Source organism: Neomonachus schauinslandi, chromosome 10 (genome assembly GCF_002201575.2).
Source record: "Neomonachus schauinslandi chromosome 10, ASM220157v2, whole genome shotgun sequence".
Classification (NCBI taxonomy): domain Eukaryota; kingdom Metazoa; phylum Chordata; class Mammalia; order Carnivora; family Phocidae; genus Neomonachus; species Neomonachus schauinslandi.
The window spans coordinates 74,951,200-74,974,536 of record NC_058412.1 but is presented as its reverse complement, the minus strand read 5'-3'; the positions used below and the strand labels follow the sequence as shown (position 1 = coordinate 74,974,536).

Below are 23,337 nucleotides of genomic sequence, written 5' to 3'. Positions count from 1 at the left end.
ATTTTTAATCATCTATATACATCATTTCATCCCTAAAAATATGTAATACAAGTATCTCTATATTTATCAGCATTCTTTCTCTTTACAATTCAAGAACCTGAATTTTGTGTGTGTAACCCGGTTCTTCTTAGTGTAAATACTGTGTCAGCTGAACAGCTTTTCTGTATGGACTTAAATAACCCCTCCTCTCTAGCCTTAAAGATGTCATTTCTCAGTGCATACACTTTATCTAGTAACATTCACTTTTGATTTTATAAGTAAACTAAGTGAAAAGTGGAAAAACAGCAAACTAATCTTTAAAGACATTACCTGAGGTCTGTCTGGTATGCTGTGATCTCAGTTCAGCCCATTCCTGCAGGTTTTCATTTTTATCTCCCAAAAAATCACCAGGTGCTCTGTATCAGGGGTCTTCATCATCCAGCATCTGTCCAACATCCTTTCAGTATGACTGGGTAACTCAGACCCTCATGTGGACATGTACACATAAATGTGGGTTTTTCAATGATAAAGCATTCCCACCCATCCCCCAATTTTGCAGGATGCTTTGCTTCACTCAAACCCACAACTCTTTTTTGTTACTTACAGTCAATAACCACTCAAATTTTCTTTTTAACAAATCTTTTATCAAATGTAAGCATAATTTTGTTTGTAAGCATAATTTAAAAACATTTTTTTTTATATTTAAGTAGTCTCTACACCCAACGTGGGGCTCGAACTCACAACCCTGAGATCAAGAGTCGCATGCTCCACCAACAGCCAGCCAGGTGCCCTGTAAACATTTTTTAACTGACCTATTTTTCTGTGTCTAGAACAAAGAAAACAGTCACACTAGTCTCCCATGACTTTATGAATTACTACTATTTACATTTTTGACCAGCTCACTCAGAGTTTCCAAATAGCACATGTCCCTGCAAGTCGGAATATCATTCAAAGCCTGCATGGATCTGAGGGGCACAGATGGAGTAAAAAGAATTAAGATGTACTATCACGAAACACGTGGCTTTCTTATTTCAGACATTCAAAGTAGTCCTGCACCTCTAGGGCTTAAGGTCATTTTAGCAGCAGTGTTCTTTACTATCTGCTAATGAGATGATCCCTTATTTTAAAAACAACTATTCCTAGGATGACAATAACTGGGATAAAGGCATAGAAAGTCAGGAAGTTTGTTGTGAATCTGGATGTTGCACCCGGGCAGATTATCTCAATGAACTGAATTCCTTGAGTGAAGGCACACATTGGATTAGTTGTCACAGAACCATCTGAGCTGCCTGCAGGGAAAAGATGGACAGTATCAGATATGATGCTTCCCAGGTACTTTCATCAAGTATTTACCAACTGCCCCCTGAGTACCCTTCATCATGAAAGATACAGGACATTTAAGAGACCCTGGAATTCATTTTTAGATGAAACAATAGTGAGTGTTCTGGGTCCTGGCTTCATTTGAAGATGGAAATGGGTTCGTTTCGGGGTGCCTCAGTCGTTAAGCGTCTGCCTTCAGCTCAGGTCATGATCCCAGGGTCCTGGGATCGAGCCCCACATCGGGCTCCCTGCTCAGCGGGAAGCCTGCTTCTCCCTCTCCCACTCCCCCTGCTTGTGTTCCTCTCTCGCTGTGTGTCTGTCAAATAAATAAAATCTTAAAAAAAAAAAAAAATGGGTTTCCATTTGGGGTATAAACTCATTACCATAGTACTGATAAAAATCATGATCACTTATGATCATCTAGTACTGAATATCCTAAGGTTACTGCTATTACCACCTAAAAATATTTAGAACTACTAAATTCTGCCCTGTTCTTTAGTTGCCTTTGTGAAGTGGCTTGGGATTTTCATGGCCAAAAGGACCTTGTTATACTCCCACTGCCTCTCATGGGATTGGGGAACAGACTTTTGCCAAAAGTGGCTTTACTCAGCTATATACTACATACATTTTTAGGGAACAAGACGCCACTGCAACCTGCTTCAACCTGTTCTGTTCAGTATGTACAGAAACTGATTCTAGGTGCCTGGGTGGCTCAGTCGGTTAAGCATCCGACTCTTGGTTTCAGCTCAGGTCTTGATCTCACGATCTTGGGGTTGAGCCCTGTGTACGGCTCTGCGCTCAGTCTGCTCTAGGTTCTCTCCTTCTGCCCACCCCCCTACTCGCATGCAAGCATGCTCTCTCTCTCAAATAAATAAAATCTTACAAAAACAAAAAGAAACTGATTCTACCCAGAGTATACTAGAACTAGAGTTTACCTTGGTGTACATTAGGTCTATCATTTTTCTTTAAAGATTTTAAGTAATTTCTACCCCCAAACTTACAACCCCAAGATCAAGAGTTGCATGCTCTTCCCACTGAGCCAGCCAGGTGCCCCAAGTCTATTGTTTTCTAAAAACATCAGAGTGGCCTTAAGCTGTTGGCCTTTGACAGGTGACTAACTTGACTTTTATTTTAAAAATCAGAGAAACTGTTAGACTTTTATTTCAAAACAAGGTTTTAAATCTATTTACAGCTTTTACTTAAAAAATAACATTTCCCTCAGGGAACTGCTTCCTCAGAGTAATATGTAAAAAAAAAAAAAAAAAAATTCCAAAATAGAGTACTTACCACAAGTGAAATTCTGTCCATAGAACTCATTGACTATAAGAATCTCAGAACAGTATTTTTGGAATGTAAAATAACTGAAGATTTTAAAAGGAATGGACATGTCTTCTGTGTTTCTAAGAAAAAAGAGTGAGCTGAAATTCAGTAGGCTCTGGTAACAGATCCTACCAGATGAAAAGAAAGGCAACCCTCATTTTACATTTCCCATTTTGAATATAGTTTTTATCTCTCATTATAAAAATTGTGCTCACTGTGGAAAACAAACAGTACTGAGAAGTACAAAGATACACCACTGCCCAGAAATAAGTATGGTTAACATTTTGGTGATAGTGTAACATGTATTGTGTTTATAAAATTTTACGTAAGTGGAATCACTCTTCATGCTCTTTTCTAACCTGCTTTTTTTCAACCAAACATATGTGTCAGGCAGCCTTCCAAATCAGTAAGCATAGCACTCCATCATTTTTAATTATAGCTCGGTGGTCCATTATAGTAGAAATCTTAATTTAACAATCCCCTGATGATGGATTGGTGTCTGATTTTTTTTTGATAAGCACCACTGATATAAACATGAAAGAAAACACACCTAACACATCACTTTAGAGGACGATATTTGTGATTAAACAGATTTGAAGGAGCTAGTGTGTGAAGTGAGAATTAACTATGATACAAGGGGAGAGGACGGAGAGAGCAAGCAGGTTTTCGCTGTGAAAATGAACTCTGGGGGTGCCTGGGTGGCTCATCGGTTAAGCGGCTGCCTTCGGCTCAGGTCATGGTCCTGGGGTCCTGGGATCGAGCCCCACGTCGGGCTCCCAGTTCCGTGGGAAGCCTGCTTCTCCCTCTCCCTCTGCCTGCTTGTGCTCTCTCTCTGTCAAATAAATAAAATCTTTAAAAAAAAAAAAAAATGAACTCTGTCCCCTCTTCCGTCTTTTTGCTGACCTTATGGCCTCCTCTGTCCACTATATAACTTCTATAAATCAACAAATATGTATTAAATTCTATTTGCGAGGCACTAGTTCTAAGTGCTTGAGGAATTCAAAAGAAGTGTCCTACCCCTAGAGAACTCACAATGTAATTGGGGACATAGAATATATATCCTTAAGACTATAAAAATACACAGTGGTAAATGATTTGTGCCAAGTATAATAATCCAGCACCACATGTCCATGACATTCTTGTACTTAGTATTTATGGTTTTTACCTATTCCCATGTGACCCCCAAACCCCATGACTTTCAGTTATTGGCAATGTTCTAAGGCACAAAATTCAATCCGCCCACTGAGAGGCTGCTAATTGGAAAGGATAGGTAGGAACCTGGGGAAGAAGGAGGGAAGAGAAAGGACATTCTAGGAAGGAAGGACAGTATGAGCACAGGCATGTCAAGGACTGCATATGGGACTGAATGGGCCAGAAGGGCTGGAACAGAGGATCTGAAGCTGAGTTTGGAATGACAGCCAAGAACCTGCTGTTTTGGACCCTTGCAGTGGGTTGATATTGAAAGACCATAAAATCAGTGTTCTAAGAAAATTAATGTGGCACCAGCAAGTAGAGGGACCATAATAAGGGCAGATTAGGAAAAGCAGAAAAGCAAAAGGGACCCGGTGACAGCAGTAGTTCAAGTATAAGACAAGTATAAGACGACAAAGGCCTGCTACAGGACGATGGCCATGAGAGGCTGGCTGCCTGGCTGGCCAGAAAGTTACCTCCTTGAGGTAGGAACCATGGGCCTTCATCTTGTAGAGCACCACCCAGGGTGGAATACTGCACGTAGAGGCTCCACGTGCATTTGTGGTTTGACAGCAAAGAAGAAACCCAAAGAAGATGGTGACTGTTCCAGTGTGAGGGCAGTCCCGGGAGAGAGAGTTGTCATTCATTCACTCGATTCAGCACACATTTTCTGCAAACCTGTTTGGTTCAAGGCCGCGGGCCAGCCACTGAGAAGAACCGTAACGGCGAATGAGGCACAGCTACTGGCCTCCAGAGGCTGCCATCCTTTGAAAGGAAGGCTGCAACAGAAGCAGCCTATGACGGGCTTTCGGAGAGAGCTGAGCTAGCCAAGGGAACAGCAGGCAGGCTTCGTGCGGGTGGCAAAGGGACACAAACAGGTCTGTGAAAGACACGGGGGGACAATAAGGCTACGTCCTAGAAATCCTGGGAGTATTTCAGAGCGGAAGGAACCATAGATCTAAATTTATTGACACGGGACTGTCCACATTATATCGTTAGATGCATACTTAACTCCCTCACAATAGTACAATCTCATTTTCATTAAAGATTACGTAAGGGGCACCTGGGTGGCTCAGTCGTTAAGCGGCTGCCTTCGGCTCAGGTCATGATCCCAGGGTCCTGGGATCGAGCCCCGCATCGGGCTCCCTGCTCCGCAGAAAGCCTGCTTCTCCCTCTCCCACTCCCCCTGCTTGTGTTCCCTCTCTCCTCGTCTGTCAAATAAATAAATAAAATCTTTAAAAAAAAAAAAAAGATTTAGAGTCTAGCAAGATACACAACAAAATTTAACTGAAGGTTGTGAGACTTCAGTAACTTTTACTTTCTTCCTTATACACTTCTGTATTGTGTACAGTTTCTCCCCCAAAGGACTTGCATTATTTTGTAAGTAAAAAGAACAAAGCTATTTTTATTTGTGTTTAAAGGAGGAGGCAGCCAAAAATGCAAATGTTGCAGGCAGGCAGTCAGGAAAGGCGATGACTTGAGGGAAGAATGTGAACTTTATGACTGGGAGGTTGATGTGTGTGGCTGGCCCCTGAAGAGAAGAGTTTCAATTCAGTGATGGGAGTGGAATCCAGGTGAAGCCTGGGTGTTGAGGTTTTGCAAAAAACCCAGGAGCCTTTGGTAATGCGGGCCACTGCCTCTCTTTTCAGAACAATGAATCCCCTTTTTCTACAAACCAAATATACAAAATAGTGCCAGACTGATTGGAACAGGTAATGATTCAAACATTCAAGAGGAGATCCTGCCCAACGCTGGATCTGTACCTTGCTGGCTTGATTTGATTTGTGCATTTTTTATAGATGCTAACAATCACTTAAGCAACACAAATACAATGTAATAACGGCGTCATAAACATAGTCCTCCTTAACTGATCAAAACCAGCTCACTTTGCTTTATAATATTTCACCCTTATATAACTCACTACAGCTTATGAAGTGCTTTCCTGTTGATTATCTCATTTGCTTCTCCTGTTCCCTTGAGGCAGGTGGGGCTGAGATCACGAGCTCCATTTTATAAATGAGGAAACTAATTTAGATAGAAAAGTGATTTGCCTGTGGTCATGTGGCAGATAAGTGGTAGAGGAAGTCTCTGACTCCTGGGTCAGTCCTCTTTCCAGGGAGTTGCGTGCGGCCTGGGTCTTCACAGTGGCTTGACTATAGCAAAGTCAAGTCCAAGCTGAGTTTTCTTACCCGAACATGGATTGCTCTGAGAGTTAAATAAATATATAAATATAATTACATATAGCGGATGCTCTGGAGCTTTTTTAAATCAAAGAACCAGCCACCTTCACATTTCCTCAGGGACCCACAGAGTACTTCTAGATCCCGCTCACATCACCTGCCTGCGACCACTGTCACCCTTCTAAAATTTTCCACCCTTTCAGCTACTGTTTTAAAATATATGTATGTGTGTGTGTATATGTTTTTTTCTTGCTTATAAAGTGCTATATTATAAAAATTCTCAAAACAAAGGAAAATATGAAGAAAAAATTAAAATCAATTATTACCCATAGATAATTACAGTTAACATTTAACATGTGTTGTCCTTCCAGTCCTGATATTTTCTTGGTCAGTCTTTTATCATGCAAGCTCTTATCTGACTGTTCTTACTTCCTAAAAAAAAACTGGGAATTGAGAACCAGAATAGGGACACTCCACAGTGCCAGGGCAGGAATGAATTAAATGCATGCTATTTACCTTGTAATAATAGGTTGTTTTTCCAGAGGATGGATTGGTTTTCCTCCTCTTGTTACTACATGTGAATCATATGATTAACATGCCTAAATTGTCATTTCCTGATTTTCAGTGTGAAGACATTTTACTGAACAAATGGTAAACAGATCTAAATAATGATAAGCAAGCACTAGAAACACTCCAGACCATAAGGTAATACATACCTTTAGCCAGTATCACATAGCTCTCCTCTGCAATTTCTCTCTTAATTTCTTGTTACCGAGTGATCATGAACCACAAATCATCAATGAACATCCTTTGAATTGTCGTATCTTACCTTACTAATCCAGATCCCACAAGTATCCCAGCAATGCAGAGCAGAGCCACTATGCTGTTGACCACATTTGGGTTTTGGACCATACCAAGTAGCACAAGAGTTAGAAATTCACCAATTAAGTGGGGGGCCAAGAGAGCAGCAGAGAAATACCCAAATCTGGCAACCTCAGGATATAAGCCCAGAGTCCTAGAAAAACATAAGGTCTTTAGTTTCCTCTCCAAGGATTATTTAAGAAGAATACCACACGTGCCTTCTATGAATAAATCCATGGTGGTCAGTGGGTGGGAAGAGTTTGCAGGGTAAGCCCAACTCCCCTTTGAAAGGCCTTTTCGGAACAGAGCCAAACTTTGAGACCATTCATTAGCACAAATTGTTTCTGTTGGCTCCAATTTAGTGTGCCACCTTTTCGCTTTTACAGTTCCTTCAGTTCTCAGAGGAAAATAGTAACGCTTGGGGCGCCTAGATGGCTCAGTCGTTAAGCGGCTGCCTTCGGCTCAGGTCATGATCCCAGGGTCCTGGGATCGAGCTCCGCATGGGCTCTCTGCTCGGTGGGAAGCCTGCTTCTCCCTCTCCCACTCCCCCTGCTTGTGTTCTCTCTCTCGCTGTCTCTCTGTCAAATAAATAAAATCTTTAAAAAGAAAAAAGATTTAAAAAAAATACTAACGCTTGAACAGCGGTCACAACCGGGTCAATCAGTAGAGTGGTTGAACTCGCCAGGCTTCTCCATAAATAACCACGTTCTGCCTAGCTGGCACTGCCCCTACCCTAGCTAGCCTACTCCCCCAGTGCTAAGGGCTCACTCAGCCTGCTTCTCTGCTCCTCCATCCCCGTTATGTGGGGTTGCTGCCAGCGTGTAAACCCTTCACTGCCGCCATCCTCTAGTGAATGAGCCCTCCCAGGTCTGTTCCATTCCATTCTTGTCTTTTATTCTACCAGCCCCTTCCATTGATTTGATCTTCATTTTCTTGTAGACAGACCTCCCTACATCCATGCCCCTTAACTCTTATATTCCTTCCACTAAATACACTTCCCTGGTGATAGCATGTCCTCAACAACTGTTAGACATGGCTGCTCTTTCTTCCATTTGTAGAGTAAGGAAAAGGGAGTTGGCATGTCTTCTATGCAAAGCTCCTGACCACTCTCCAAGGCCATCTTTCCTCTTATACAAATCATGAAGTTTGCTTGTACTATTAATTCTCTTTCCCAGTGCAATCCTTTGTGGCTTTTATGACATTCTCTCACCTTTGATGATTTTAGAGCATCTGGACCATGGTCAGCATTCCTGTCCACTATCATTATCCTCAAGGTCTTTTTAACCTTCCTGATCAGTCATCAACATCAGTGCCTCCTAATTAGGTAACCTGATCAGTTCCAGTGGCTCCACCCACCTAATCATCATTCACCAAATCTTGGACTTAAATGTTACTCAGAACTCTTCCTCTTTCCCAAGATTTCAGATTCTGAAAGTGCTCTCTCTGATCATGGCGTCCCTCCTGTCTCCTACTTCCCCAAACCCCAAGCTGTCTCAGGTCCTTACCCCCTTCTGCTATTCCTTGCTTTTACCAATCCCCACACCTTGGGAGCCCTGTTCTTTCACTTAAGTTCTCTCCCTGAAGGTGTGCTGAACAGAGCATATTACTGTACTAATCAGATCCACTCTGCCTCACCTGACTCCTAGACCCCTAATTTTTTCTCATTGCTTATTGGGCTCCAATGGCGTGTCCCTCATGTCTAATATATACCTCTACTTTAAATTACCCTCTCCCCAATGTCAAATTCTCTCCCCAATGCTCAGTAGATGGATTCATTTCCCATTTTATGAATTTCTCGCTATCTTTATCTTCCCTAACTTTTCATCTTCCATGTCTTGTGCTCATTCTCTCGCTCGCTCGCTCTCTCTCTTTTCCCCCCTATCTTTGCCAAGTGGATCCTACCTACTTGCTCCTTGATTTTATGTTATCCTGATTCACCTATCCCTACCCTGCACTACCCTGGAAACTTGATCTGTGAATTATTCTCTTTTGCTATAGTTTCATCAGCTCTCAATCTAATGGTTTTTCCTGACGGTCTTATTTACCATATCCTAAAACATCCATTCCCTGAGCCTGAGAACCATGTGAGCCATTGCCTTCTCGTCATCCTACCCTATACCGCCAAGCTTCTCAAGCAGCATCTGCTTCTTCCCTCTCCCTCCTTACTTGTTCCCTTGTGAATCTGACTTGCACCCCATCACTCTACTGAAGCTCCTTTTGGGAAGACTGCCAAAGACCTCCTAATCTGATGCCTCATCTCTGTGAAGCTCTGCAATATGAATGGATATTAACTACGCCTCCTTGAAATGCTCTCCTCCCCCAGCTTCTCTGATGCTGCCTGGTCATGGAAAGAGGGAACCTGCTATCCATAGAACTGTAAATACTTCCCACCACAGAACTCTTTCCTGGCAAACCTGATAATGATGTTGTCACCATCCCACTCCCTTAGGTGGAAAACTCAGGCATCATCCGTGACTTTACGACCAACAAATCCCCTCAGTTTCTGAGCCCATTCGATTCTACTTTCCCAGCATTTCAAAGTGATCGCCCCCTTTTGCTGCCACTGATGCTCTCTCTCTTTGGGCCTCTGCCTTTCCCACAGACTGTTGCCAAGGCTCCTCACTAGGCTGTCCGCTGTCTCTGCCCTAACTCCAGTCTGCTGCCAAGGTGTGCCAGACTCACCCTCCAGAGTCCAACGCAGATGGGCCACTCCCTGGTTCAAAATCCCCTCCTATGTCCCATTAAGGGACACTTCAGCCCCTTAGCCTGGCATTCCACACCTCCCCCACTGGAGGGGCCAGTCATATCCTTCACTACTGCTTCCAATCCTTCATTTCCCCAGCACAACTGAACCTTTTCTCTGGAAAGGTCTTACGTGTTTTTGCTCCTGAACTTACGCCCTTGCTCCCTTTTCTATCCATTGGAATGATGCTCATCTCTCAAGTTGTTCTCTCAACCAAATGGGCTCTTGTTCTCCTTTGTAATTAACTGGGATAATGGATGTGAGATGGGGAAGATACTTACCCCATCTGTACTTCAGTTTGCTCCTTTACAAACAAGGATGATTATAGCACCACCTTTATAGGTGATGACTGCCATCGCCCTCAGTGGGGAGCCCACCCCCCTGCTTACTCGGAGCAAGTGGTTCTGCCTCTGTCACTCTCCAGAATGATACCAACTTCTAATCACCTACACCAAGACCTTCCCACTCTTCATCTGGGAGCTCAAACTTACTAAACCCTGGTTTGTCTTTTACTTATGTATTACTTAGTTCATAATAATTATTCCTATTATGTACCATGGGTCTGTATACTGGCTATGTCAGGAGCACCTGCTCATGAATCCCACGGCCTGAAGAAAGACCGCATCCCAAACACTGCCTCAAGTTCTCTTTGGACGACAAGCTGGGCACCACTGCACTACTAGAGTCACAGAATACCAGGTACTACCCCCATCTTAGGGGAAAGCCATGGGAATTAGGGAAGCTACTTCTCCCTATGATGACAGATCATGCAGATAAGTACACGTTTTCGGATTTATATTTTTGAAAAGCTCTAAGAAACAAAAAGCAGCACTGTCTATACACCATCGCTCAAAACCTAAGAGCATCAGGGATGCTTCGTGGTGCCCCAGTGCCTCTTCCCGCAGCCCCTCTCCCATTGCTCAAGCCCCCTCATGCCAGCCCGTGATGTCACAGGCGGGTTGCCGCTCCAGCTGACAGGAGCCCAGGAGCCATGCTTCATTGAGATTTGGCAGCTCCTTGCTGCCTCTGCACCTGGATCCCAACGACTTCAGGGCAATCTTCCCTGCCCAGACCCTGCAGAGTATGTGAGACATGCCAGTCCCTGGCACCATGTAGTCCTGCGGGTCTGCTCTCAGGTCCCATGTGGCCCTGGCTGGGTTCTTTTATTTGTCCGGAAGCACAGGACATTGTACTGGGCATCGATGGGCAAAGACAGACCTCCAGGGCCAAGAAGAGGGAGTTGTTCACCCTGGAGCTCCCCTCCATCAGTCCCACTGGCCATCTGGAACTTGCCAGGAGGACTGGACACCTCTGAACACCCCCTTACCAGCAGCACACACTGCTGAATATCACGGTGGCAAGGACAGTGAAGGGGAGCACATGCAGCACGTGGGCCAGCAGCATCTGCCACTTCTGGTGTAAGGCGTCTTGGCTCTCCTGGTCGCTGACAGCTCGCAGCACAGGAACCGGGCACAGAGGCAGGTTTCAGAGTAGCCGGTCACCACACAGCTAAGGGAAGGAGGGCTAGCCCAAACTGAACTTGAGTTCTGTCAGGGCTGGGTGGTGGGGACCAGCTGGGGCTCCCTAGTCATGGAAAGAGGGAACCTGCTATCCATAGAACTGTAAATACTTCCCACCACAGAACTCTTTATCTGAATTACAGTATGGTTGCAAAAGCTGTCAAAATTTATTTCCTCCTCTCTAAAGTCAGGGGAGCGTTGTCACAAATTAAAGAACACATGTGCAAAAGGGCCATGAATGATGTGAGGTAGTTTGTCCTCTTTTTGTGCAGGGTCTTGGCACAGAACATCAGGCAACTAGGTATTGCTTCTGGATTCTCACAGAGTTTGAAAATTAGGTGCTAGCTGTCCTAAAATTGACTCCAAAAAGAATAGTGCAAAGTTGGCAGGTATCTGGGCCCCCAGGGGCTGCACATCCTAATGGCGAAGATAGGAATACCAAGAATGATCTTTTAAAAAACCCTTCCCAAACCCTGCCCCATCAGCAGCTCCTAACTCCATGTTTCCCTGGATCCTTAGACCCTCAGGGAGATCTACTTGGTGAACTAATTCACACTAAGATGTTAGTAACTCAGTAGTTAACCCTTCCCCAGGGAGAGAATCTGGAGAAGGCCAAGTTTAGCTCAGCAAAGTAGTCTTATAATGATGGAGTCTTGCAAGATGCCGGCTGGAGAAGGGAGATAATCAGGAAGAGAGGAAGTGCCCTCCCTGCCCCCGGGGTGCACCTCCTGGGCATGGGCACTCACACAGATTCACAGCGTTGAGCATGCCTGTGTATGGGGTGGCACCCACAAGCTTGTACAGGAGCCCCACGCGGTCCTGGACAGCACCCTTCAGCACATCGTTCTGTACCCACAGAAAATAGAAGATGAGGAACAAACCCATGATCAGATTCTGAACGAGACGCATCATCACCACCAGCTTATTTCTCATTAAGTTCCTCGTCACTCTCCTGAAAGCCAAACAACCCTGTTTTAATTCTTTTTCTTTTATTGGTGGATGTCTAACCACCTAAAACGGGGTGAAGCTCTTACCTTAAGAGAACACCCAGTTTAGAGAGAGCTCCAGGAGAATCTTTGGTTTTGAAAGGAACCATTGGTAATGTTTTCAGGTGTTTTGTTCTTTCAATATTCTCCCAAGGTTTTGCGATAAATTGCTGATTCTTTGTAGGCAGATTCAATCATCTGAACTCTCTTGTAGGTTTCTATTTCCCGTTCTTTGCTTTGAGTATCCACTGATATCAGGTCCACTAATTTTTTTTCCCAAAAGAAATAACCCATGTGTTTTTAAATGCATATATATGCACAATGGCTAATAATACATGTTTCATCATTGATTCAGGAGTACTAGCTAATGCCTCATCCCATCAGAATAACACCTGGTGATCATGCCCACCTATAAAATCAGAATATTTTAAAGCTACCAGCAAGGCCTTGAGAATTCAACTGAGGCTGTCTGGGAGGATTTAGAAACTCAGCTGATTTTTCTCTGACAAAGTGGACATGCAGCAATTTAAGAGAGGTCCCCCACCTCATTCTGATAGGTCATCTATGGCAAGTTAACTGACCCGGCCAAATTAACTCCTTAAAGAGTGAAATCACCAAAACAAAAGCAAGAATAAAATCCACTAGTGCTGTTGACATCTAGGCAGAAATCTGAGATGATAAAATTGAATGAACATTCATGATGGGAAATGTGGAAAAAAAACTTACTATAAATGTCAAAAGGGTTTGAATGTTCGGGACAAGGGTAACTGCAGCCACTGAAGAAATCAAGCATTTCCGCTGGTGTTCCACAGAAAACCAGCTCTCCGTAGCTCAGAATGGCAATTTTATCAAAGAGCTGATGAGAAAATCGATGGCATTAGTGTGTATCAGGTCACCATATCCTCTGGAGAATAAATTTCCAAGCAGTCAGTCCCTGTTGATCCCAGCCATGCATCAGGATTCTTACTGTGGCCACTGGAGAGACACAGAGCATGTCCCTATTTTTCTTAGCCTGCGTTGCCAGTGTGCATCGTGCTGCATCTGGCCTGGGCCCAGCATCACATCTGGAGTGGAAAAGAACTCCTGGACCTGGCCGGTGGTCCTGGGTTTGATCAAGGACCAGCCGTGCTCCTGAGTGAATGGCCTTGGACTAGATGTTTATTTAATCTCAGATCCTTGACTCAATTTTGCATCATTTCTAAGTCTCCCTCTTTTCTGTAAAGTGACAATACTGATACCCACCTCATAGGATTGTTGTGTGGACTAAATGAACTAGTGCATAGAAAGTATTTGGTACATGGCAGGTGCCCTTCCCATATCAGGACCTATTGGCCCCAAGGGCCCTGGTTGACAAGTACTAATCTCTACCTCACGATCCCCAGCTCAACACATACATCTACCCACCCTTGAAGAGTTAAGCAGGAACAAGATTCCCCCTCACCTGGAAGAGCTCGGAGCGTGGCTGGTGGATGGTGACAATCACAACGCGGTCCCTGTGAGCCAGCTCTGCCAGGAGGACAACGATCTGATTTGCTGTCATGCAGTCCAGGCCTGTGGTAGGCTCATCAAACAGCATGACCTCTGCAGGCAAGGAAGGGTCGGGTTTCTGAGTCACTGACAAGACTGGGCTATGGACTCTAAACTCAGAATTTTGAACAGTTCCTTATGGAGATGTCTTAACCCATCCCATCTTACCCTATCCAAACAGTGCACCGTGAGAAGTACCTGCATGTAAACTGGCTTTCAGCCGGAGCCCAGGCGAAGGAGCCTGACCTCAGAGGACCCACCTCCCAGTTCCAGAGCACATTTGGCCTTAATCCTTGAGGGGAGAGGGCTGCTACAAGATACTATGGACTGTTTGGGCTTTGCCCAGAGGACCAAGACAAAGAACAAGGGCTGGCGAGTGGGCACCAAGTTGTTTTCAAAAGGCTGAGAAGAGGCTGGTTAAAAAGACATAACCTCACTTCATGTGGAGCATTTTCCAACACTAACAGGGTCTTTGCACGGCAAAAAACTCTGTCCCATAAAACAGTCTGAGCTGGGATAGGCATTTAGATTCTTTAGAGGGTTCAACTGTGGTTATTTCTACCCAGAAGGTGAGAAGGGCTCTTAAGAGCATCTCTCTTCTTTGCCTTCTTCTAGTGACCAACCACCATCTGAAGAGCAGGCAGTCGTAGTGTGCCCCAGTGGGGAATCCAGGTGCAGCACGTTCTTTTCCAGGTGCTTGTAAGAGCTGAGATTTCCCCAGTGGTGGGGAGAACGACCAAACCCGGCAGGAGAGGCAGGTGACTGGCTACCCCATCTTGATAGCTCCTCCCTCCAAAATACACACTTTTTTGTGTATCATTCAAAGTCCTGCTTTAATTCCTGCCATTTCTTAAAGTTCTAGGCACACCAAAACTCATTGGCTTTCCATAGCCCCCACAATGCAGTGTTTCCAAGTCCAAGAGCTGTTTTGTACTTGGAGAGAATAGCATCAGGAACTATGTAGTATTTCCAAAGAAACTGGGTCCCCAGTTTGAAAAACCTCAGTAATGTCAGTTCCACACAAACCCCTTTCCAAATGGAGACTGTAAAAAAAAAAAAAGGACAGAAAATGTCTGCAGACACATGGAAGATGCCCAGGTAGCAGTTCTGGGACCCACTTACTGGGATCCTGGAGGAGCTGGGCTGCGATGGAGACCCGGCGCCGCTCGCCACTGGAAATCCCCCCAAGGTTGTAGCTGCCAGTCAGTCAATCTGCCACGTGGCTCAGACTCAGCTCCACCATGACTGCGTCCACCTGTAGGAGACACAAAGTCCAGGAAGGCTGGTCACTGCTGGACTGCTGCTCCAATTCATGGAGTGCAGATGGCATGGGAGAGGCAGCATGCTTCCCTTGAGTGCTCAGGCCACTTTCAGACTCACCATACCCTAGGGAGAACATGCCTATTAATGATAAAACCCAATTTGGTCTAAGTCATAATATAATACATGTGTCAGGTTAAAATAAATAACTGTTTTTCAAAAGTCTCTAGAGCAGCAAAAACTATATTTGTTTCAGGGAAATTCACCATGACAATGGAGAGGTCATTGGACTCCTATTTTCAGATGCTGCATTAAGTCCAGCATACAGAAAAAGCCCCTTAAGGCATAGGTACAATACAGGTTTTTTTTTTTTTTTAAGTGTTCGGTTTTTGAAATTTTATTATAAGTGTTTTATATGTAAAAAAAAAAAAAAAAGTCCAATTTGGTTTGAACGAATCTTGGCTACCCTTATGTAACCCAAGTAAGTCCTGGAGTCCCGTGTGGTCCAATCTCAGTGTGATTTTGCATCAACTATAATCCAGCTACCAAAAGTAATTAAAAACAATGCCAATCTTGGGCGCCTGGGTGGCTCAGTTGGTTAAGCGACTGCCTTCGGCTCAGGTCATGATCCTGGAATCCCGGGATGGAGTCCCGCATTGGGCTCCCTGCTCAGCAGGGGGTCTGCTTCTCCCTCTGCCCTCTTCCCTCTCGTGCTCTCTGTCTCTCATTCTCTCTCTCTCAAATAAATAAATAAAATCTTTAAAAACAAAAACAAAGGGGCGCCTGGGTGGCTCAGTTGGTTAAGCAACTGCCTTCGGCTCAGGTCATGATCCTGGAGTCCCGGGATCGAGTCCCGCATCGGGCTCCCTGCTTAGCGGGGAGTCTGCTTCTCCCTCTGACCCTCCTCCCTCTCATGCTCTCTGTCTCTCATTCTCTCTCTCTCTCAAATAAATAAATAAAATCTTAAAAAAAAAAAATTTAAAAAAAAATAAATAAATAAAAACAAAAACAAAAAAAACAATGCCAGTCTTTATTTGACTCTCTGAAAACTTTCCAGGAGGCCCAGTTTATAACCTGCAGCCACACTTAATGTCCTGTCCCCCACTTCTCCTCACTTTATTTATCTTAGACTCTGCCACTCCCTGAAACCATCTCCTTACTCCTCCTCCTCCCTCAACTCCCCCACAACAGTAACAACTAGAAAAGTTCTTTACTGACTTTCTAATCAAGAAAGTTGGCCTTTCCCTTCCCCTCCTTTCCTTCATCAGCTTAGCCTATCTCCAGAGACCTTTTCAAAAATCTCTCCTTCTGGCCCTACCTTGCTGATTACCCTTATCTGCATAGGGCCCTGAGGAAAGGCGCTAGAAACAGACTGAAAATACTTATATATATGGTAATGAGTTTCGTTTCCATATACCTCTAATGAGATTGTGTTACTTTTATAATGAAAAAAGAAACAAAACACTGCCTTAAAAAATAACAACAAATAGGCTGAAGTAAAAGAGGGGATATCTGTGGAGCAAAGTTCCAGTGGAGCCAGGGGGTGGGATCAGCAGCATGGGTGAAGGTTTGACTAAAAGAAGGACACATCTGAAATAGATCCAAAGGAGTAACAAGGTTAAAAATGTATAAATAAACCAGTATGATTTATTCTGGAAAAAAGAGGGTTCTCCTTTTGCCATCAGAATAGAAGGATTCTGGAATTGAGTTTTGCTTGACATGGCCAGGCTGAGGTGCTCACCAGCCAGGGCAGATTCCTGAGCATCCCTTTCATCTGCTCTGCAACAGCAAGAAAGGAATAAAGCTTGCCCCTCCAGGCTCAGAAGGGATGGACAGAGAAGACATGTATTTAACCTGTTTCAATGTCCCATGCTCTTTCCCAAAGCCTCTCCCATGTTTAGCAAACACTATTGGGATTGCAATTCACAGTGTCTTAGAAGGAACCCTTGGGATCCTTGGGATGCACTGGGATCATCAACCTCTATGCTGTATGTTCTCAGATAAACTGACTCATTCCTTACGTCAACTCCAGGAGAGATACATTATTAAACAGATCCTCAGAGACGTGCATAACTTGCCCAAGGTCACACTATTAGCAAGTGGCAGAGATGAGACTGAGAGAACTGTCTGGGTTCTCTCAAGTGGTCCATGAAGCTCAATGATTAGCCAACAGTCCAGCAGACACAGCCTGCCCATGTCAAGCACAGCTTTATGTTCAGGTTCCTCAGAGGAGAGATCTGCTGTGCTCTGTCCTCTATTATCACCACCACCTCCCTCTCACTAAATTACTTTGTCAGGATTTTACACCCTGTGGACTGGATTTGCTCAGAAAGTACTTTCAAGCAGGGAGAACTTTTGCAGGACTTTTAGGGACTGCCAGTGCCAGAGGAACATTTACCAGAGGGAAATTTTTTTTTAAGTTTTACTTATTTGACAGAGAGAGCACAAGCAGGGGGAGCGGCAGAGGGAGAGGGAGAAGCAGGGAGCCCGATGTGGGACTCGATCCTAGGACCCCAGAATCATGACCTGAGCCAAAGGCAGGCGCTTAATGGACTGAGCCACCCAGACGCCTCCAGGGGGGAAATTTTTGCCATCAATCGATTTCAAGGCATCCATGAATTTTCTGAATATTTATGCAAACATGTGCATTTTGTGGGGAAGAGCTCGGTGGCTTTCTTAGGTTTATTCTCTCAGTGGGATATGTGATATAAGTGGCATCTTCAATAGAGGTCAGGGTGGGAAGAGAGGAGAGGGACTGTAAAGAAACAAAATGGGGGGGGTGGGGAATGAAAGGTGACATCATTTGAGTTGTCTTTCAAAACATGTTCTGAAATTTCCCAGTCATGATCCTAGGCCTTTTACGTGGTTCTAACCTTGCCTTCCGTTTCTGGGATCCAATCTCCACTCTGACAAAAGCTACAAATATCCTGGAGCCTGGATCACATCACAACATGAAAACTGACCTCCCTGAGGTCATCAAGGTTGCTTCCTTGTTGCCATATCTGGTGGGCACCTTCCTGTGTGCTGACCTCTCAGCTGTCTTTATACTATTGCTTGCCTTTCTCTGTAAATCTCCATCCCCTGGCTTTGATGCTACTTCATCCTCTTGGTTTAATCCTGCTCGTCTGGCTGCTCCTTCCCAGCCTCCTCTGGGTGACATTCAGGGTTCTCTCTTGGGCCTTCTGCTTCTCATGTGACACATTCTCACTGAGCAACAGCAAGCACCAACCTGCTAGCCAGCATGCAAGGGAGCCTCCCTGGAAGAAGATTTTCTAGCCCTGCTCAAGCCTTCAGATGACTGCAGCCCAGCAGACTTCGGACTACAGCCTCATGAGAACCCCCGACAGAACTACCCAACAAAGTCACTTCCAAATTTCTGACTCATAGAAACCCTGAGAGAGAATAATAATTTTTACTGTTTTAAGCCACTTAGTTCTGGGATACTTTTTACATAGAAATTTGTTTACTCAACTCATTAATGAAAGGACTAGCAGAGTAAAAAAGTTCATTCAAAAAAAGAATACAAGGGAAAAAAGGACACAAGAAACTAATATGTATAATCAGTAGAAAATAAAAGGTCAGAATAAGATGCAAAATTAGACACAGAAATAGTTAAAGCCCTAGAATATGACACCAAAGATACAGGTAACAAGAGAAAAAATAGACAAATTGAAAGTTTTAAAATTTTGTGCCTCAAAAGAAACTATCCCCAGGGATGCCTGGCTGGCTCAGTTGGAGGAGCGTGTGACTCCTGATCTTGGGGTCATGAGTTTGAGCCCCACACTGGGTGTAGAGATTACTTAAATAAACTTTTTTAAAAAAGACACTATCCCCAGTGTAAAAAGGCAACCCACAGGATGCGGAAATATTTGCAAATCACACATCTGATAATGGATTAATATCCAGAATATACAGAGAGCTTCTAAAATTCAACAACAAAAAACCAATGAACTCAATTCAAGATTGGGCAAAGGACTTAGACATTTCTCCAAAGAAGATATATGAATAGCCAATAAGCACATAAATCACCATCACTAAGCCTTAGGGAACTGCAAATTAAAACTGGAATGAGGGTGCCTGGGTGGCTCAGTTGGTTAAGCGTCTGCCTTCGGCTCAGTTCATGATTCCAGAGTCCTGGGATGGAGCCCTACATCGGGCTCCCTGCTCATAGCAGGGAGTCTGCTTCGCCCTCTGCCCACCCCTCTCATGCGTGTGTACTCTCTTTCTCAAATATAAATAACATCTTTAAAAAGAGAGAGATAAAACTGCAATGAGATAATACCTTGCACCCTTTAGGATTGCTACTATCAAAAAATTGGAAAATAACAAGTGTTGGCAAGGATGTGGAGAAATTGGAATCCTTGTGCACTATGGGTGGGAATATAAAATGGTATAGCCACTGTGAAAAACAGTACAGAGGTCCCTCAGAAACTTAAAAACAGAATTACCATATGACCCAGCAATTACACTTCTTCGTAAATACCCTAAAGAATTGAAAACAGGGTTTCAAACAGGTATTTGTCCACCCATCTTCATTTCATTATTCACAATAGCTAAAATGTGGAAGCAACTCAGGTGTCCATTAATGGGTGAATAGATAAGCAAATATGGTATATATATCAATGGAATATCATTCAGCTTTAAAAGGGAAAGTCTGACACAGGCTACAACATGGATGAAACTTGAGGACGTTATGGTAAGTGAAATAAGCCAGCCACAAAAAAGACAAAATATGATTCCACTTATGTGAGGTAGTTAGAGTAGTCAAAATCATAGAGACAGAAAGTATAATGGTGGGGCTGGGGGCAAGGGGATTGGGGCGTTATTGCTTAATCAGTGTAGAGTTTCAGTTTTACAAGATGAAGAGCTAGGGGGATGGATGGTGGAGAGGGTTGTACAACAACGTGAATGTATTTATTACTACTGAACTGTACACTTAAAAATGGTTAAGATGGTAAGTTTGACGTGTATTTTACGGCAATAAAAAAAGAAAAAAGAAAACAAAAGGTTAATGCCCTACCCGGCAATAAACCATGACCTTTGGGGTTATCTTCCCTAAAAGGACAGAAATTTTAACTAAATAGGCCTCTGCAAGGGAGAAAGCAGCCCAGAGTCTAGGTCCCAATTGACAGCAAATATTGAGTTAAATATAGTTACTCTCCCCTGGAGTGTTGGGTGACCCTAGGCAGACTTGCATTATACCATTTTGTCATGAGACTTTAAACACCTAAGTCTTCTTTTGCCTCAGTGATAACGATTTCAGAAACAGTCCTGTGTTAGATGAAGTCATCGTTTTGTGAAACACTAGCAGTAATTCATAGAATTGATTTGTTTACTCAGTGATTCAACAAATATTTACTAAGTACCTACTATGTGGCCAGCCCTGTTCTGGCTGTTGAGACTACAGCAGGAAAAAAAAAAAAAAAACAAAGATAAAGCTCCCACCCCGGGGGAACTTGCAGCCTACTGTGAATCCATGGTCAGTATATAAAATGATAGGTGTTGTCATAAAGCCATGATTAGGTATCATCAGAAACCAGCCCATGAGCTCCCAGATCAAGGCCTCCCACCCACTGTCCTGAGATGTGCATGAAGCGTGACACTGGCTTGTGGGACACCTTTCTGAGATGAGTTCATTCTTTATTGTGTGCAATATAACCACCCTAATCCTACAGAAGGCAGGCAACAAACAACAAATTATAGGAAGAACTCAGCTTTTCCTCTTCTTAAAGAAAAATACAATTATCAAAAGGAAAATTAGAATGGCCCTGGATATTAGAAATGGTTTGGGGCACCTGGGTGGCTCAGTCGGTTAAATGTCCAACTTGTGGTTTTGGCTCAGGTCACGATCTCAGGGTCATGAGATTGAAGCCCATGTTGGGCTCTAAGCTCAGAGGGAAGTCTGCTTGAGAGTCTCTCCTTCTGCCCCCCCCCCAACCAAATAAAAATCTTAAAAAAAAAGAAAAGGTTAAAAATTGGAAATAGGAACAGACAGGAAATCTCAGCAAAATATAACAGTTTTAGTCAATGAATTCCTTCTCCTTTAATCTTAATGCTACTATTGTTACCCAGTATTCACCTGCTATAGCAGGGGAATGGCTATGGATTTCAACTCCCCAGATCAAACGAGGCTGTCCGTGCTTGACTTTTGTCACAGACTTGCATTACCCGTTGCTATTCAAGAGAGTAACACAAGCGTGTAGTGCCCATAAATGTCAACAATGTCAGTGCAAGCAAGGACTCAACCAGGACGCTCCTCTGAAGCCAATCTGTCAGAATCTTTCATCCTTAAATTGTGTAAGATAACCTAGTGTAGCGGACCCTGTGGTGTCCACACAGAGCCCCTCATCAGACTCAATGCACCTATCCTCCAGCTGAGGACTCACAGCTGTGGTCCCCATGGGGCATTGCCCTCAGACATAAGAGGCTGCCTCTCTGGAGGCTAGACCTTCCCAGGACAATGACTGGCTGATGCAGGGACACAAAGACAAACCGTGATTCAGCCTCAAGTGTAGATATCCCAGGAAAGAGGAGGAGAAGGTGGGAAGTGGGCACACAGACGGCCTCAGTGGAGTCTGCAATACTTAATTCCTTAAAAACAAAAGGATCTGAAGCAAATATGGTATAATGTTAAGATTTGACAAAGCCTTACAGGGTATGTTTACTAAGTTGAATTTTTTTTTTTTTTTAAGATTTTTTATTTATTTGAGAGTGAGCAAGAGAGAGAGAGAGAGCACAAGCGGGGTGAGGGGCAGAGGGAGAAGCAGGCTCTCTGCTGAGCAGGGAGCCCGATGCAGGGCTCAATCCCAGGACCCTGGGATCATGACCCAAGCCGAAGGCAGACGCTTAACTGACCGAGCCACCCAGGCACCCCTAAGTTGAATTTAAATAAAAAATTTGTCAAAAGATTTGATAAAACCAGATATTAATATGTAAATATTCTTTATATTATTTGCTATTCTTGCCTATTTGAAATACATAATTTTTTTAAATAATGAATATGGGACTAAATGAGCATGCACCCTTGTGCTTACTTAATTCCTTGTCCTGCCTCTTGGCAGGGGACAGATCAGGGGAATTGTGTTTACTGAGCAACCCTACATGCCAGGCACCATGCTCAGTACTTTCCATACTTTGAAATAGGAATTAACGGACATATTAGGCAGGACTTTATTCTTTTCTAAGGATCTCTCTGAGGGCTTCACATTAGTACCAGATTCCATTCAGTAAGACATGTCATTCGATTTCATTCTAGCATCAAACTTGTAGCTTTCTTGCTACGACTTAAACCTATTTCCTCAATGTTCAAAGCAAGCCAAAGCCTTTTCTGAATGCTCATTGAGAATGTAAATTTAAAGTACTCCTTCCCAAGCTTACCTGAGCTCCCTAAGATGCACGTGACCTGCCCGCTCTCGATGCACAAGGAGACATCTTTGAGGATCTGCCTGTCCCACTGCTGCCGGCAAGATGTAAAGTCCCACCAGGGCCCAGCTTGGTGGCTTTAAAGGAAAGGGAGTGCGGTGTTCCAGAAGGGACCAGACCCTTGTCCCCCAGCACTGATCCCAGTTGTCTCTGGACAGGTTCCTAAATATGCTTGAGGCTCAGTGTCCTTCTCTGTAGACACTGGCAGGTAATGACCGAGAAAGATCATCTCTGTAAAGCCCCTGCCCAGGAGCTGCTCTGAATGCCAGCTCTCTTTGGTTGTGTGGGAGATAAACAGGACACTGTTTTTTCCTTCAGTTGATCCTGCATTCCTTCACCAGGCTTCATTACACTTCGTGTTGCCCCAAGCCCTCTCCATCCCCATGGTGCAGGCTGTACGCAAGGCGGACACAACAGGAAGGGATTAAGGGGCACAAAGCAGAGCACAGCTACGTATCATAGCTTCCAAGTCTTCCCATGGGCAAAAGGGGGGCCATTCGCCACTGCTCCTCATCTACCACTGGCAGCCCTTCCCCTCTCCTCTCTCCACCTTGATCCACTAAGGAGGGAGCCCAAAGCCTCCACATATGGCCCTCATTAGCGAGGAAAGCCAGCAGAGACCCACTCACCTCGGATCATGACCACAACTCAAACAAAGCCCAGCTCCAAGTTCCCAGTAGGCAAAAGAGGCATGGCCTTACCTGATACTGTAGAAGACATGGAGAATGCCCAGGCTGTGTCGAGGCTTTGAAGCAGCTGCAGGAACCTCCTCTGGGGAGCTCTGGGGGCCTCTGTTTACTTGGATCCCCAAGGACCCCACAGGGGTCAAAGATGGGAATTCACTCATGGCCAAGAGACAGCAGACACAGGCGAATTTTGGGGTGCTGGACTCTCCCTGGAGGGGCCTCAGGAGAGGAGCCAGCAGCACAATCCCCCGCGGGCTTCTCCCCAGGCCCTGCAGTCCCTCCGCAGACCTTCCCAGCAGCGGGACTGGGGTTTGGCCACGGATGCCATTATCTGATGTACCT

At 44.3% G+C, this 23,337-nt stretch overlaps 1 protein-coding gene across 1 annotated transcript; it reads right to left on the bottom strand.

Moving 5' to 3' along the window:
• Positions 1–939: 939 nt before the first annotated feature.
• Positions 940–23,288, bottom strand: ABCG5 (ATP binding cassette subfamily G member 5). The gene is given in 12 exon segments (XM_044919018.1): positions 940–1,268; positions 2,587–2,699; positions 6,820–7,005; positions 10,922–11,060; positions 11,861–12,066; positions 12,149–12,249; positions 12,251–12,363; positions 12,827–12,956; positions 13,542–13,681; positions 14,750–15,013; positions 22,265–22,386; positions 23,011–23,288. Coding segments are annotated over 12 exon segments (1,854 nt in total). The 5' UTR covers positions 23,157–23,288; the 3' UTR covers positions 940–1,074.
• Between the last annotated feature and the right edge of the window lie 49 nt (positions 23,289–23,337).